The sequence below is a fragment of the Phyllobates terribilis genome, unplaced genomic scaffold (assembly GCF_046119375.1).
Source record: "Phyllobates terribilis strain yellow unplaced genomic scaffold, ASM4611937v1 Scaffold_5__5_contigs__length_657084704, whole genome shotgun sequence".
NCBI lineage: Eukaryota > Metazoa > Chordata > Amphibia > Anura > Dendrobatidae > Phyllobates > Phyllobates terribilis.
In genome coordinates this window covers 115,945,755-115,963,939 of record NW_027362765.1, presented here as the reverse complement: position 1 = coordinate 115,963,939, position 18,185 = coordinate 115,945,755, and the positions used below count along the sequence as shown (strand labels likewise).

General features: G+C 46.6%; 1 protein-coding gene across 1 annotated transcript in view; it reads right to left on the bottom strand.

Moving 5' to 3' along the window:
- Window positions 1-5,698: 5,698 nt before the first annotated feature.
- Window positions 5,699-18,185, bottom strand: part of SPO11 (SPO11 initiator of meiotic double strand breaks) — a 29,709-nt gene continuing 17,222 nt past the window's right edge. The window contains exons 8-13 of the mRNA XM_073681015.1: window positions 9,049-9,158; window positions 8,876-8,975; window positions 7,513-7,550; window positions 6,400-6,476; window positions 6,204-6,315; window positions 5,699-6,104 (exon numbers count right to left, since the gene is read on the bottom strand). Of these exons, the coding sequence (XP_073537116.1) occupies window positions 5,985-6,104; window positions 6,204-6,315; window positions 6,400-6,476; window positions 7,513-7,550; window positions 8,876-8,975; window positions 9,049-9,158 (557 nt within the window). The 3' untranslated portion in view covers window positions 5,699-5,984. The remainder of the gene's footprint in view (window positions 6,105-6,203; window positions 6,316-6,399; window positions 6,477-7,512; window positions 7,551-8,875; window positions 8,976-9,048; window positions 9,159-18,185) is intronic.

Sequence of the window (18,185 nt, the reverse complement as noted above, 5' to 3'; positions counted from 1 at the left end):
TAATGAGTTCATTTTAAGTCCAAGTGGGGGTTATTAGATATTAGGTGTGTACTTCTCCCTGTATCATACTGACCAGGTCCAGGCAGATGCTCTCTGGGCTGCACTAGCCATCTTCACAGTGGGCCAGAGGCCCTGACTTTATGACTGCTGGCACTTTTATTTTTCCTCACAGGCTGTGTATGTGCGTACATGCACATGCATGCAGCATTCAGTACGCCACAGCAGTGAACTCACTGCCTGAGAAGAAGCCAGTCGTCCTGTCCCCTTTGCACGCAAGGTCCCCCTGGTCACGCCAGCACATGTCCAGGACCGTTTGAAGTTCGTCAATGACCATCTGGATGATCCAGAGGAGGCATGAGAGAAGGTTATGTGGTCAAACCAGACCAAAATAGAACTTTTTGGTATCAACTCCACTCGACGTGTTTGCAGGAAGAAGAAGGATGAGTACAACACCAAGAACACTGTCCCAACCATGAAGCATGGTGAGGAAAACATCATACTTTTGGGAGTGCTTTTCTGCAAAGGGGACAGGACGACTGCACCGTATTGAAGGGAGGATGGATGGGGTCATGTATCGCAAGATTTTGGCCAACAACCTCCTTCCCTCAGTAAGAGCATTGAAGCTGGGTCTTCCAGCATGACAATGACCTGAAACACACAGCCAGGGAAACTAAGGAGTGCCTCTGTAAGAAGCATTTGTAGGTCCTGCAGTGGCCTAGCCAGTCTCCAGACCTGAACCCAATAGAAAATCTTTGGGGGTAACTGAAACTCAATGTTGCCCAGCGACAGCCCCGAAACCTGAAAAATCTAGAGAAGATCTGTATGGAGGAGTGGGCCAAAATCCCTGCTGCAGTGTGTGCAGACTTGGTCAAGAACTACAGGAAACATCTGACCTTTGTAAATGCAAACAAAGGTTTCAGTACCATATATGAAGTTCTGTTTTTCTATTGTATCCAATACTTATTTCATGCAATAAAATGCAAATTAATTATGTAAAAATCATACAATGTGATTTTCTGGATTTTGTTTTTAGATTCTGTCTCTCACAGGTGAAGTGTATCTACGATAAAAATTACAGACCTCTCCATTCTTTGTAGGTGGGAAAAATTGCAAAATCGGTAGCGTATCAAGTACCTATTCCCCCCCCCCCCATCAGCCTCGGTGTCTCCTATATGATGCACAGTGAAGGAAATAATTACCGTATTTGATCCCTTGCTGTTATTTGTAAGTTTGCCCACTGACAAAGAAATGAACAGTCTATAATTTTAAGGGTAGGTTAATTTTAACATTGAGAGATAGAATATCCCCCCCAAAAAATCAAGAAAATCACACTGTATAAATTTTGATATTTTTTTTTGCATTTTGCAGTGAGAAATAAGTATTTGATTCCTCTGGCAAACAACATTTAATACTTGGTGGCAAAACCCTTGTTGGCAAGCACAGCAGCCAGATGTTTTTTTGTAGCTGATGATGAGGGTTGCGCACATGTCAGGAGGAATTTTGGTCCACTCCTCTTTGCAGATCATCTCTAAATCATTCAGATTTTGAGGCTGTCGCTTGGCAACTCGGAGCTTCAACTCCCTCCATAAGTTTTCTATGGGATTAAGGTCTGGAGACTGGCTAGGCTACTCCATGACCTTAATGTGCTTCTTTTTGAGCCACTCCTTTGTTGCCTTGGCTGTATGTTTTGGGTTATTATCTTGCTGGAAGACCCAGCCACGACCCATTTTTAATGTCCTGATGGAGGGAAGGAGGTTGTCACTCAGGATTTTACGGTACATGGCTCCATCCATTCTCCCATTGATGCTGTGAAGTAGTCCTGTGCCCTTAGCAGAGAAACACCCCCAAAATATAGTGGGGATGGTGTTCTTTGGGTCAAAGGCAGCTTTTCTCTTCCTCCAAACACGGCGAGTTGAGTTAATGCCAAAGAGCTCAATTTTTGTCTCATCTGACCACAACACCTCCCAATAACTCACAGAATCATCCAGGTGTTCATTGGCAAACTTCAGACGGGCCTGCACATGCGCCTTCTTGAGTAGGGGGACCTTGTGGGCACTGCAGGATTTTAAACCTTTAAGGCGTAATGTGTTACCAATGGTTTTCTTGGTGACTGCGATCCCAGCTGCCTTGAGATCATTAACAAGTTCCCCCCGTGTAGTTTTAGGCTGTGTGCCCACGTAGCATTTTTCAAGCGTATATGCTGCGGAATTTCCGCAGCGTAAACGCTTGAAAAACGCATGTATATCCGCACCCCATGGTCCCCAATGGGATTCCGCAAGTTCTATGCACATGCTGCGGATTTTTCCGCAGCGTTTATGCCGCGTTCAAAAATCCGCAGCATGTCATTTAATTTTGCGTTTCCGCAAGCGGAATTGCCTTTGTCCAATGCATAAAAAACGCAAGGCAATTCCGCATGTGGAAAACGCGTGATAAACGCGCGAAAAATGCGCGATAAACGCGTGCGGAATTCCACATGCGTTTTTCCGGGAGAGGACTTGCATTTATGCAGCAGAAATTTTCTGCTTCATAAATGCAACGTGGGCACATAGCCTTAGGCTGTGTGCCCACGTAGCGTTTTACAAGCGTTTTTGATGCGGAATTTCCGCAGCGGAAACGCTTGTAAAATGCTTGGTAACCCGCACCCCATGATCCCCAATGGGTTTCCGCAACTTCTATGCACATGCTGCGGTTTTTTCCGCAGCGTTTATGCCGCGTTCAAAAATCCGCAGCATGTCATTTAATTTTGCGTTTCCGCATGCAGAATTGCCTTTGTCCAATGCATAAAAAACGCAAGGCAATTCCGCATGTGGAAAACGCGTGAAAAACGCGCGAAAAAAGCGCGATAAACGCGTGCGGAATTCCGCATGCGTTTTTCCGGGAGAGGACTTGCATTTATGCAGCAGAAATTTTCTGCTTCATAAATGCAACGTGGGCACATAGCCTTAGGCTAAGTGCCCACGAAGTAGAAATGCTCTGGATTTTTTCTGCATCTCCCTGGCAGGAAAAATGCATGCAGATTTTACATGCATTTTTCCTGCCAGGTAGAAGCGTTTGTCAAGCGTTTTTGCATGCATTTCTGCATGCGGTTTATCAAGCGCTTTTCCAAGTGATTTTAGCATCACTTGGAAAAGTGCTTGACAACTTGATCACACTATATAAATCCATGCAACCGGCATGGATTTATATAGTGTGAACAAGTTAATAGTTAAAAAAAGAATAAAAATGGTAAAAAATAAAAAAACAAAAATAAAAAAACATTATACTCATCTTCTGATGACCCCCTGTCTTCTCTCCGGTGTGTCCGTTGTCTTGGGCGGCTCGCGGTGGTGTAAAAGGACCTTCCATGACGTCATTTAGTCATGTGACAGGTCACGCGACCGCTGACGCCGACGGTCGATTGACCTGTCACATGACTAAATAACGTCATGGAAGGTCCTTTTACACCATCGCGAGCCACCGGCGAGCCAGGACGCACCGGAGGGAAGACCACGGGCCATCAGAAGGTGAGTATAATGTATATTTTTTATTTTAAATTCTTTTTTTTTAACAGGTACTATGATACCCGAGTCTGGAGGAGAGTCTCCTTTTCTCCAGACCCGGGTACCATCCGCACATTCAATCACTTAATATCCACATGTGCACATGTAGTCATGCGGATATTAAGCGTTTCAATGCAAGTCAATGGCGGGAATTACGCCGCGTTTCCGCAAAAATAATGGACATGCTGTGGATTTTTCTGCAATGATAATCCGCAGTGGAAATTTCCGCAGCATGTGCACAGCACATGCGGATTATCATTGGGGACCATGGGGCACGTATTACCAAGTGTTTTTAAGCGTTTTCGCTGCAGAAATTTCGCGGCAAAAACGCTTGAAAAACGCATAGTGGGCACACAGCCTTAGGCTGATCTCTCACCTTCCTTATGATCAAGGATACCCCACGAGGTGAGATCTTGTATGGTGCCTCAGATCGATGTCGATTGACAGTCATTTTGTATTTCTTCCATTTTCTTACTATTGCACCAACAGTTTTCTTCTTCTCACCCAGCGTTTTACTTATGGTTTTGTAGCCCATTCCAGCTTTGTGTAGGTCTATGATCTTGTCCCTGACATCCTTAGAAAGCTCTTTGATAATGGTTTGTAGGGGATCAAATACTTATTTTTCACTGCAAAATGCAAATAAATGTATCTAATTTATGCAATGTGATTTTCTTGATTTTTTGTGGATATTTTATCTCTCAGGCTATGTGCCCACGTTGCAGAAATGAAGCAGAAAATTTCTGCATGTCCTTTCCCGGAAAAACGCTTGCGGAATTTGGCAAGCGTTTTTCGCACGTTTTAGAAGCGTTTGGGACATGCGGAATTGCCTTGCGGTTTTTTATTGCATTGACAAGGCAATTCCGCATGCGTAAACACAAAAATAATGGACATGCTGCGGATTTTTGAGCGCATCAAAAACGCTGCGGAAAAATCCGCAGCATGGGCATTGAAATTGCGGATTCTCATTGGGGACCATGGGGGACGGATTACCAAGCGTTTCACAAGCGTTTACGCTGCGGAAATTCCGCAGCATATACGTATATCAGCTGTGTATCCACCAGACTTCTGCACAACACAGCTGATGGTCCCAACCCCATTTATCAGGCAAGAAATCCCACTTATTAAACCTGACAGGGCACACCTGTGAAGTGAAAACCATTTCCGGTGACTACCTCTTGAAGCTCATCAAGAGAATGCTAAGAGTGTGCAAAGCAGTCATCAAAGCAAAAGGTGGCTACTTTGAAGAACCTAGAATATAAGACATATTTTCAGTTGTTTCACACTTTTTTGTTAAGTATATAATTCCACATGTGTTAATTCATAGTTTTGATGCCTTCAGTGTGAATGTACAACTTTCATAGTCATGAAAATACAGAAAAATCTTTAAATGAGAAGGTGTGTCCAAAGTTTTGGTCTGTACTATATGTGTATATATATATATATATATATATATATATATATATATATATGTGTATATATATATATATATATATATATATGTGTATATATATATATATATATATATATATATATATATAAAATCAGACTCGGCGACTCCTACATGACGTATATACATCAAGCCCTTCATCTCCTAATGTGATGTATATACAACAGTCTCATTGTATCTTTTGTAATGTAAACAGCATAATTAAGTATATAGCATGGTATTTAGTATAATATATACTAAGGTGCTGTCTGTATATAGTGTAGATATCTGTATATAATATGGTACTGTGTGTAAAGTATATAGTGTGGACTCCACACTTCTGCAAATCTGGCATGACGTCGCCAATCAATTCCAGCCAAATTTGCATTACAAAATTCAAAGTGAGCACCTTAACTTCCGAGCCGTGCCGTGTGCCCAAACAGTAGCGTCCAACCATATGTGGGTTATTGCCGTGTTCAAAATAAACTGCATAACAATTGTGGAGTCCATTTTCTCCTATTACCCCATTTGGAACTGAATTATTATGGGGCTTAAGCAATATTTTAGAGGAATAAAATGTAATTTTTCATTTCACTTTTCTTTTATTCTTTTGAAGCACCTCAAGAATGTTTGGTAAATTTCATTTTTTTTTAATACTTATCAGAAACAGAAAATATTTAAACCTAAATTTACTTGTAATTATAAAAGTACAATGTGTCCCCTACATGCCCCCGAAAAACAAACAAACTCATAATCACTTGGATAAGTAAGAGCATTGCAAAATAATTAACACAAAGTGATGCATCAAAAATTGGGTTCGTCCTCTTGTCCCAAATAGGCTGCGTCATTAAAGGGTTAAATTGGAAATTAACTGTAAAGAGAATTATTGGGAGCAACGAGGTGTATACTGACTAAGGAGCCAATATTTATAACACTTCAACCAGCAAAACATTAAACTTTAACAACTAGAACTCCATATCGGGGAGACACGGAGATCCATCAGCCCCCTCCAACCCTACTTAGATCCATCCTCCATACTCCAGCTTGTTGGGTAGGTAAACACTAGTGAGAAATGTCGGGGCGAGAGACGTCAAAGCTTGGATTTCTGCTTTCATTTTCCTCGAACTCATGATATCAAGCTGCAGAAATAAGAATGCAATAATTCAATAGTTTCTGTTTGATAAGATAATTTCCTTTTACTAGAATCTTCATAAATAATGTCATATTTGCTCACGCACTTCTTGCTTCCATAGCGGCTGGCAGGAAAGGTACGGCCTCTTCTGTAAACTCAGCAGCTTCCTCTGGTCCAGTGCAGATAATGGAATCAGAGCTTCTGCTGGGACATGCAACCTAAAACATGGAGGGCTCCATGTAATGCTTCTCATTGATGCATTGTCCATACCGGGATTACATACATATTTACTTATTCCCCACCTCTCTATGTCGGATGGCAGCAGGCCGAGCCAAGCAATAGACGGGACTGTTAAATTATGAGCCTCGAATGACATTGACTAAAGGAGGAAAAAGAAATAAATCTCACATGACTAATGCAGATCCTCCTAAGAAGAAGCTCTCTGCATGCCTGGAAAAGGTGAGAACTAGAGATGAGTGAACCCGAACTTTAAAGTTTGGGGTTCGTACTGGACAGCTAATGTCTGGTGATGAACTCCGAACACAGACTTCTCCCAGAAGTCTGTTTTAATGTTCGGAGTACCGGGAGGAGAGAGACGTTTGGCAGCCCCCTGGCCCCTACTACGAGCATTTTACAGCACCAAAGTTCGGGTCCCCTTTGACTTCTATGGGGTTCGGGTTCATCCTTCTGAATGGACAGTTGCAGAAATCCTAAAGTTGACATTTCTTCTACAAATCTGCCACGTGTGAATATACCTTTATATTGATGGCAAAAATTATTTCTCTAAAATGCAAAGAGCTTTAATCTTAGAGTACAGTAGGATACATCGGGTCTGAGAATACTGAAGCCATGTACATATGTGTATGGCATATTAGGTATTTTTGGAATGCCAGACGGACTGTTATGTATATTTGGATATTATAAATGAGTAAAAAGATCTGCGGTGCCCAATTCCAACTTCTGGTCCGGTCCTCTGTTGCAGTCAAACTTCACTTTTGCAGCTGGCATCTCCTGGGCGCCGCTATTGCTTCTTAGGCCACATGACGATATCAAATGTGTTGCGTCGTGACGTCACCAGCGCTAGCTAGCGACAGAGGCACCAACGAGATGCTGGCTTCAAAAAACAAAAGGCCACCTGCAAACCGGACCGGAGGATATTTAGAATTTATAAGTCCGAGAGGTCACAATTACACACCGGCAGGGATACATAATGACATGCCGTCTCTCCACAGTCTGGGTCAGATATAAGCCACACAAAATGCTCCTTGGTCTTTTCTTAGTTTCAGGACTACAATAAGGGACTTTTCCCCAATTTTAATGATGGAAGATGAAGAAGCTCATTTCATGAGAAAATTGGTAGTTTCAATAGTGTTATGGTCGTAATGATGCTATGAAATTTTTTCTTCTTTACTCACCACTGATCCATATTTGTAGATACACATAATCTCTATCCCTATATTAAAAAAAATTAAATGTAACTGTTACCGCAGAAACATTAACCATACGCAGACTAAGACAGGAATAAATATAAGCACAAGGTGGCCGAATGGTGGAAAAGACTGGAGTGACGGCACCTAAGGAAAGGAAAATAAGTCACAATGCATAAATGTTTATGTACAACAACCTTTCTGGTTTCGTTCACATGTATGTTATGGTTTCTGTCATAAAAAACAAGATGCAGTGCTGAATTTGTCACATGATGGCACCAGAGGTGACCGATAAACCCTATTGAATTATAATGGGGTTTGGTGAGGAAAAATAAAGAGGCATGCAGAGCTACTCTTCCTGTCAAAAACGATGGTAACAATTTTACTTTGTCGTAGAGAAAAATTTTAAAATCCATAAAGACATCTCCGGAAAAGGGACATATCACCCTAACATTGAGCATATGGGATTAATTATAACTGGAGAAGTGAGAAAGAGCTGAGACATCATCCTCCATTGAAGTAGAACCTAATGCCGTGAACAGGAGGTTACAACAGGGGATCTGCCGCCTGGGAGAAGATATCCTCAATTTTCAAGATCTCATAATCTTCTAAAGACCTAGCACATCCAACGACCAGCCCTCTATATGAGCTCACCAAGGCGAGGTATCTGGGCGCAACTTTGATCTAATAAAAAATCATAGTTTGGGTTTTTGTCACTTGTCAGTTCTGGAAAACACAGTGCTCTGTTGTTCTTTCCGTTGCTCTAAGGAGTGCTTCCATCCGCTAAGCTCTGAGCCATTTCCATGACACAGGTTTAGTACTTTTCTTTTGTTATCCCTTTTATTTCTTGTATTGTATATACTGTATTGTTTTGTTCCCATTTTGTAACATCTTTGTTGATTTTTTTTTACAAGCATGGCCTACTTTTCCGGATTAGATATATAAAATTTAATAGCTTAGTTCCTCTTGCTCTGTAAACTGCACCCCTGAAGCCATAAGCTACCTGTCAGGTGTCCAATTGGCCAGTATAAACGATTGATGATGGAAACTATTTTTTTGTGGATTATTGGGAAGCTTGGTGGTGGCCATACTGGAATATATATATATTCCATACGTTGAAATTAGATGTCTATATACCATACGTTCACTGTGAGTTCCCTAATATCTGACCTTGTAGTGAAAGCAGCCGTGGCCTCATCCATCAATCGTCAGCCAATTGCGCAATTGTCTTGACGTTTGGAGGTGGAGGAGTGCTGGTTGGTGAACAACGGTCAACGGCAGGAAGATATCTGCAGGATCTCCTGGCTGTTCCCCTAACATACTGTAATTATTTACTTTGTGAAAATCATACCGTGAGGATCAGCATCAACCAAGGTGAATATAGGGATCTGAAAAGAATCCCACAACTTTCGTACAAAGAGCCTGGTGTTCAGATCCGGGACTCCTTTTCCCTGAGATCAGAATATTGTACAGGTTACCTGCGGCCTGTGGAGGGCGATCATACTAACAGCGGTGCACTCTTACCGTAATAAGGATACAGGGACCACACTTTCCACAAAAGTCGTCATCAAGAAGCCTTTGAAATGTTGCATCTTTTTCTATAATAAGGACGAAGCGAGCGGAGGTTCTCAAATCTTATATGTTAAAGAGAGAGAGTAAATCTATGGATACAGTAATATTTATTTCTTATGCACTTAAAGAGGTTGTCCACTACTTTATCACCAATGTCAGATAGGTCGGGTTCGACACTCGGCACACCCCTGCTGATTAGCTGTTCCCAGTGTTGGCAGTGGTGGTGGCCTGAAATGCTCAATTGCAGAGCTGCTGTCACGCAAAGTGTGGGAAAGACTTAGCGCAACACAAAGGGAAGAGGGAAAGGGAACCCAGACTCTAGGGAAAGGTGGGAAGTGGATACCTCCTAGGTTGATCTAGCATCACCCTGTCTCCCCTAACGTCCCTGTATTGGCTCTTCACCAATCGCCGTACGCGTGCCTCGCCCTGTCTTTCCCTGGCGTATGGCTAAGGCTAGGGAAGGGAGGAGATGAGCACTAGTCAATCTCCACTAAACACTATAGACAACAAGGGTATACAAACATGGGGAAATTGCTTAGCTTTAGACGACTTCAGACAAATGCGCACACGTCCTCAAGCTCTAGAGAAGACGAAGTACTTCTCTTGCTAAAGCCTTCACAAGTAGTAATGAATATCGCCGGCACCTCCCTCTGAAACACAGCAGGTATTTATACACCCAGGCAGGGTGTTAATTAGCCAGAGGAAGGTCGCCGCTGGGTCCTAGAGACAGCCTCTAAGAAGATGTCTGTAATGCTAAACGTAGAGATTTCCTGCAACCAACTGCACTGACTGTCACTTCTGACACACTCGTGACAGCTGCTCCATCTTCTGATAGTGGCCACGGCAGGGAACTGCACATCCGCCTCCTATTGATTTGAATAGGAGGTGGATATTTAGTACCGTGCCGCGGCCACTATCAAAAGACGGAGCAGCTCCGCAATGGAGCATTTCCATCCGGGGCCGCCGACACAGAAAACAGCTGATCAGCGAGGGTGCCGGCTGTCGGACCCCGATCGATCAGACATTGATGACCTATCCTCAGGATGGGTCATCAATGATAAAGTAGTGGACAATCTCTTTATTTGTCAATTCAGCAATTTCTGCATTATCTTGATGGAGGAGGTGGGGGGAGATGAGGGAAAGCAAATGGTGATGTGGGGGGAGATGAGGGAGAGCAATGGTGATGGAGGAGATGGGGGAGATGAGGAAGAGCAATGGTGATGGTGGGGGGAGATGAGGGAGAGCAATGGTGATGGAGGAGGTGGGGGGAGATGAGGGAGAGCAATGGTGATGGTGGGGGAGATGTGGGAGAGCAATGGTGATGCAGGAGGTGGGGAGAGAAGAGGGAGAGCAATGGTGATGGAGGAGGTGGGGGGAGATGAGGGAGAGCAATGGTGATGTGGGGGGAGATGAGGGACAGCAATGGTGATGGTAGGGGGAGATGAGGGAGAGCAATGGTGATGGTGGGGGGAGATGAGGGAGAGCAATGGTGATGGAGGAGATGGGGGAGATGGGGGGAGATGAGGAAGAGCAATGGTGATGGTGGGGGGAGATGAGGGAGAGCAATGGTGATGTGGGGGGAGATGAGGGAGAGCAATGGTGATGGAGGAGACGGGGAGAGAAGAGGGAGAGCAATGGTGATGGAGGAGGTGGGGGGAGATGGGGAGAGCAATGGTGATGGAGGAGGTGGGGGAGATGAGGGACGGCAATGGTGATGGAGGAGGTGGGGGGAGATGAGGGACGGCAATGGTGATGGAGGAGGTGGGGGGAGATGAGGGAGAGCAATGGTGGGGGAGATGAGGGAGAGCAATGGTTATGGAGGAGGTGGGAGGAGATGAGGGAGTGCAATGGGGATGATGGGGAGAGAAGAGGGAGAGCAATGGTGATGGAGGAGGTGGGGGGAGAAGAGGGAGAACAATGGTGATGGAGGAGGTGGGGGGAGAAGAGGAAGAGCAATGGTGATGGAGGAGGTGGGGGGAGATGAGGGAGAGCAATGGTGATGGAGGAGGTGGGGGGAGATGAGGGAGAGCAATGGTGGGGGAGATGAGGGAGAGCAATGGTGATGGAGGAGGTGGGGGAGATGAGGGAGAGCAATGGTGATGGTGGGGGAGATGTGGGAGAGCAATGGTGATGCAGGAGGTGGGGAGAGAAGAGGGAGAGCAATGGTGATGGAGGAGGTGGGGGGAGATGAGGGAGAGCAATGGTGATGTGGGGGGAGATGAGGGACAGCAATGGTGATGGTAGGGGGAGATGAGGGAGAGCAATGGTGATGGTGGGGGGAGATGAGGGAGAGCAATGGTGATGGAGGAGATGGGGGAGATGGGGGGAGATGAGGAAGAGCAATGGTGATGGTGGGGGGAGATGAGGGAGAGCAATGGTGATGTGGGGGGAGATGAGGGAGAGCAATGGTGATGGAGGAGACGGGGAGAGAAGAGGGAGAGCAATGGTGATGGAGGAGGTGGGGGGAGATGGGGAGAGCAATGGTGATGGAGGAGGTGGGGGAGATGAGGGACGGCAATGGTGATGGAGGAGGTGGGGGGAGATGAGGGACGGCAATGGTGATGGAGGAGGTGGGGGGAGATGAGGGAGAGCAATGGTGGGGGAGATGAGGGAGAGCAATGGTTATGGAGGAGGTGGGAGGAGATGAGGGAGTGCAATGGGGATGATGGGGAGAGAAGAGGGAGAGCAATGGTGATGGAGGAGGTGGGGGGAGAAGAGGGAGAACAATGGTGATGGAGGAGGTGGGGGGAGAAGAGGAAGAGCAATGGTGATGGAGGAGGTGGGGGGAGATGAGGGAGAGCAATGGTGATGGAGGAGGTGGGGGGAGATGAGGGAGAGCAATGGTGGGGGAGATGAGGGAGAGCAATGGTGATGGAGGAGGTGGGGGAGATGAGGGAGTGCAATGGTGATGGGAGATGAGGGAGAGCAATGGTGATAGAGGAGGTGGGGGAGAAGAGGGAGAGCAATGGTGAAGGAGGAGGTGGGGGAGATGAGGGAGAGCAATGGTGATGGAGGAGGTGGGGGGAGATATGACATGGCAATGGTGATGGAGGAGGTAGAGGAAGATATGGCATGGCAATAATGATGGAGTAGGTGAGGGAGATATGCATGGCATGGTGATGGAAGAGGTGGTGGGAGATATGCATGGCATGGTGATGGAGGAGGTGGGGGAGATATGAAATGGCACTGGTGATGGAGGAGGTGGGGGAGATATGGCAATGATGATGGAGGAGGAGGGGGAGATATGGCAATGATGATGGAGCAGGTGGGGAGATATGGCAATGATGACCGAGGAGGTGGGGGGAGATATGGCAATGATGATGGAGGAGGTGGTGGGGGGGGGGATATGGCATGGCAATGGGGGAGGTGGGGGGAGATATGGTGATGGAGAAGGTGGGGGGAGATATGACATGGCAATGGTGATGGAGGAGGTGGGGGAAGATATGGCATGGCAATGATGATGGAGGAGGTGTGGGAAGATATGGCATGGCAATGAAGATGGAGGAGGTGGAGGAAGATATGGCATGGCATGGTGATGGAGAAGGTGGGGGGAGATATGCATGGCATGGTGATGGAGGAGGTGGGGGGAGATATGGCAATGATGGAGAAGGTGGTGGGGGAGATATGGCAATGATGATGGAGGACGTGGTGGGTGGAGATTAGTGATGAGCGAGCACTAAAATGCTCGGGCGCTCGATGCTCGGGTCGAACACATTGGAATACTCGGGTGCTCGACCCGAGCAACGAGCCCAATGTAAGTCTATGGGAAATGCGAGCATTTTTTTACAGGCGGCTCCCCCTGGCGGTCTGCAGAGGGCCTAAAAATTGCCCAAATCGATGGGAACAGTGCTCAAATGACATGGGGACAGCATGGGGAAGACCCCTGTAAGCATTTCTGACTCCCAGGTCACTTCTGTCAACAACGTTGTCAGAGGTATTATGCCACTTTTACGGACTCACAATAAAACATACCAAAACTAAATCAAAATGGAATTTCCTGGGAAATATGTTAAGGAACATCCTTTCCAGGGTAATGACTTGTATATAAAGCAAAATAAATAACCAAAAACAAAAATGCTCCTCCACACCTTGGGCTACGTTTACACGTAGCATTTTTGATGCGTTTTTTCACTTTTGCATTGCTTTCAACCGCGACAAATGCATTCACCAGGAAATGTCTTTTTTTTTACAACCTTGTCTGGCCATGTGGTGTGTGAGATATCATCAGACACATCGTGTTTCATTTATGAAGAAGGGACTCAGAGTCACAAAGCCTATTTTTATAAGGCCATCAGGCGGCCTTTACTATTCTTAAAGGGCCAGCAGTCGGCCCTCACTATTCTTAGAGAGCCATCAGCCGACTATGTTTTATTGTTCCCATTACTAAAGAGTGGGTCTCCTATACTGTTATTGCGTATGCAGTGAGTGCCAGGGCTGCCCAAAATTTGGATGCACCCCAATACCACTTTGAAAATTTGGATGCACCCCAATATCCCTTTGAAGAGACTTAGAGGAGGACCTCCTGAAAACAATATTCCCATTATTAGGAAGTAGGTCTCCCATTGTGTTTGCCTATGCAGTGAATGCAAGCGTTGCCAAAAATTTGGAGGCACTCAAGTGCCCCTTGAAAGAGACGTGGAGGTCAGAGGGCCTCCTGAAAACAATGTTCCCATTATTAGGAATTGGGTCTCCCATTTTGTTTGCCTATGCAGTGAATGCAAGGGTTGCCAAAACTTTGGAGGCACTCCAATGCCCCTTGGAAGAGACGTGGAGGTCAGAGGGCCTCCTGAAAACAATGTTCCCATTATTAGGAAGTGGGTCTCCCATTGTGTTTGCCTATGCAGTGAATGCAAGGGTTGCCAAAAATTTGGAGGCACTCCAATGGCCCTTGGAAGAGACGTAGAGGGCCTCATAAAAAAATGTTCCCATTAGAAAGGAGCGGGCCTCCTATACTTGTAATGCCCATGCACTAATTGTATGGGCTGACAAACATTTACCCCTGGGGGGTATACATGAACATACTGTATAAACAATTTTATGGGCATCATACACACCCTTTAAAAAAATTATGTGTGTGTTGCATCACGGACCACGGTCACCCTGGTGATACTGTGGTGGAGGATGAGGAGGAGGAGGAGGACAAGAGCAAATAGCCAAAATCAGGAAGTGTATACCCATGTCTGGGTGTGAAAAGGTGCATGGTAATACACCTCCCAAGAAAAGACACTGGATTTGAGTTTATGTTACGCCGCTATCATTCGGTGGTGTTGATAAGTCTGGCCCAATCCAGCCCTTGTTCATTTTTATAAGAGTCAGCCTGTCAGCATTTTCAGTTGACAGGCGGATGCGCTTATCAGTTATAAATTCCACCAGCAGCACTAAAAACCCGCTCTGATAAAACGCTGGTGGCAGGGCAGGCCAGGACCTCCAAGGCATAGAGAGCTAGTTCATTCCACGCATCCAGCTTGGATATCCAATAATTATAAGGCACAGAGGAATCACGGAGGACGTTGGTACGGTCGGCAAGGTACTCCCTCGGCATCTTTCCAAACTTTGCACTCCTTGTGATAGTACCCCGTGCCTCAGGGCCTGTGCGATGGGAGGGGCTGAGAAAACTCTCCCAGAACTTTGACAGTGTTCCCCTGCCTCTGCTGGATTGATGTTTTGTCTCTCTTGCCTGTACTCCTTGGTTGTACAACGAAGTGTGCCCTCTGCCGCCAGCGTTTTCAGATGGGAATTTTTTTAATAGTTCCGCAACAAGGGCCTTCTGGTACAGCCCCATTTTGTAGACCTGTCCGCCTCAGGAATAAGAGATATAAAGTTCTCCTTGTAGCGTGGGTCTAGAATTGTCACCAACCAGTAATGACTGTTACCCAAAATTTTGAGAACGAGAGGGTCATGGAAAAGGCAGCGTAACATAGTAGTCTGGCACGCATGGCTGAGTTTAACAGGCAAGACTTCCGTGTCATCACCAAGAAGATGACTGACCATGCTCTCCTCCTCCTCTCTGTCCTCTGGCCATCCACGCTGAACAGACGGTATGACAGCTGTGCAGGTAGTACCGTCTATAGAGCATGAAACTAGCTCCTGTCCTTCCTTTTCCTCTTCCTCATTGTCACCCAATCCACGTTGGGATGAGATGAGGCTGGGCTGTATGTAATTGTAATCACCCTGCATGGTTTCTTGCTCCATCTCATCGTGCTCCGCCTGCAATGCATCCTCTTTGATTGTGAGCAGAGAGTGTTTCAGAAGACAGAGAAGCGGGATGGTGACGCTATTTATGGTGTCATCGCCGCTCACCATCTTGGTGGAGTCCTCAAAGTTTTGGAGAATGGTACATATGTCTGACATCCATGTTCACTCCTGAGGTCTTATGTGTGGAGTCTGAACTGAATACCGACGGCCTTTTTAATGCTGGTACTCAACAACTGCCCTCTTCTGCTCACAAATCCTTCCCAACATCTGCAGTGTAGAGTTCCAACGCGTGGGGACATCACACACCAGTCTGTGAGCCGGAAGCTTCAAACGCTGCTGAAACACGTCAAGGGCGGCGGAAGCTGTAGGTGACTTTCTCGCCTCGCCTCAGAGCCGCCACCAGGTTCCGGCCATTGTCTCACATGACCATGCCTGGCTGTAGGTTCAGCGGTGTGAGCCACAGATCAGCCTGCTCTTTCAGAGCTGTCCACAACTCTTCAGCATTGTGCAGTTTGTCACCTAAGCATATTAGCTTCAGCACAGCCTGTTGCCGCTTGGCCGAGGCAGTGCTGCAGTGCTTCCAGCTTGTGACTAATGTGGTAATTTCGGAGATGGAGGCTGAAGAAGAGGAGGAGGCTGAGGAGGATGAGGTGCAGGAGCTGTAGACCGTAGGAGCAACCTTGATTGACCTAGGGCCCGCAATCCTTGACGTCGGGAGGATGTGTTCCGTCTCAAGGTCAGACTGGGTCCTGGCTTCCACCATGTTAACCCAGTGTGCCATCAGTGAGATGTACCGTCCCTGCCCACAAGCACTTGTCCACGTGTCCGTGGTTAGGTGCACTTTCCCGGTAACTACGTTGTTGAGGGCACGGCTAATGTTTTGGGACACGTGCTTGTGTAATGTGTGGACGGAACACCGGGAGAAATAGTGGCGGCTGGGGACCGAGTACCGAGGGACGGCCGCCGCCATCAGGTTGCGGAATGCTTCCGTCTCCACGAGCCTAAAAGGCAACATTTCGAGCGCAAGCAGTCGTGAAATGTGAGAATTTAGTAATGTGGCCTGTGGGGCGTTGGCTGTGTATTTGCGCTTGCGTTCCAAGGACTGGGGTATGGACAACTGTACGCTGCGCTGGGACAAGGACATGGACGTGCTTCCTGATGCTGCTACTGAGAGTGTGCAATGACAGGTGCAGGGTAGGAGGCATCTTCACATGCACCATGGACAGGGGATTGGCTTGCATGCACGACGGCGGAAGAAGCAATGGTGCCACCCGCAGACACTGTTCCTGGACCCTGGGGCTCGGCCCACAAAGTCGGGTGCTTTGCTGCCATGTGCCTGATCATGCTGGTGGTGGTCAGGCTGGTTGTTTTGCCACCCCTGCTGATGCTGGCCTGGCAGGTGGTGCAAATGGCCTTTTTGGGGTTATCGGCAGAGTCTTTAAAAAACAACCAGACTCGGGAAGACCTAATAGTTGTACTGGCAACTTCCTTTGTGTTGGTGATACGGGGAATGGTTGCCTTTCTTCTGTCTGCGGCCACCACACTGCTTCTTCCTGCCTGTTGGGGTGCTCTGCCTCCCCCCCCCGTGTGCTGCTCTCCTCGCTCTGCATGTCCTCCGGCCAGGTTGGGTCAGTCACTATATCATCCACCACCTCGCACCTTCCACTTCCGCACCCTGGTCCTCCTCCTGACTTTCTGGCAATTGTGTCTTATCATCGTCCACCTCTTGTGACACTTTCCCACTGTCGCCTACGTGTCACCGTGGCTGCTCAAATATTTGGGCATCGCTACATGCGATCTCCTCTTGCCCCGTTCAAGTCGACCGGGCGAGGGGTCCGAATCTATAAATGGAAAAGTGAACAGCTCTTCAGAGTGTCCAAGTGTGGGGTCAGTTGTCTCTGGGGACTTGGCATGGCGGGAGGAAGGAGGATCAGGGTGAGGAATATGCGGTCCAGACTCACGGCTACTGAGACTTGATCGTGTCGAAGACAGGGTGGTGGTGGTGGCTAAGTGACTGGAAGCATTATCCACTATCCAACCAACAACCTTTTGACACTGCTCTGCGTTCAATAGTGGTGTGCTGCGGTCCCCTAGGAATTGGGACAGGAAGGTCGGGCGAGAAGATGTGGGTGTTTGTTGTGGCACAATTTCAGCTTGCCCACGGCCTTATCCTCGGTCTCCGCATGCACCATCACCATCACATCCAGTTCCCCGTCCCTTGCCACGTGCCTTGCCCATTTTAAATGGAGGACAGTATCTTCCACGCTCACTACAAATGACTGAGTTTGGAGCGAACTTATATGTGATCCGTGTGACAGAGAAAACAAAGATTTAAATACCTGGCCTGTAGGTAGCTAGTTTGAACAGCAAACTGGTGTGAATTGCTTCACTGACACAATGAAAGAAATTTTTAATGGAGGCCAGAAATGGCAGTATTTTCTGACAACGTATATGTGATCCGTGTGACGGAGAAAGCAGAGTTTTAAATACCTGGCCTGTAGGTAACTATACTGCTCAAAAAAATAAAGGGAACACTGAAATAACACATCCTAGATCTGATGAATGAAATATTCTCACTGAAAACTTTGTTCTGTACAAAGTTTGAATGTGCTGACTACAAAATCACACAAAAATCATCAATGGAAATCAAATTTATTAACCAATGGAGGCATGGATTTGGAGTCACCCCCAAAATTAAAGTGGAAAAACACACTACAGCCTGATCCAACTTTGATATAATGTCCTTAAAACAAGTCAAAATGAGGCTCAGTATTGTGTGTGGCCTCCATGTGCCTGTATGACCTCCCTACAATGCCTGGGCATGCTCCTGATAAGGTTGCGGATGCTCTCCTGTGTGATCTCCTCCCAGACATGTACTAAAGCATCCGCCAACT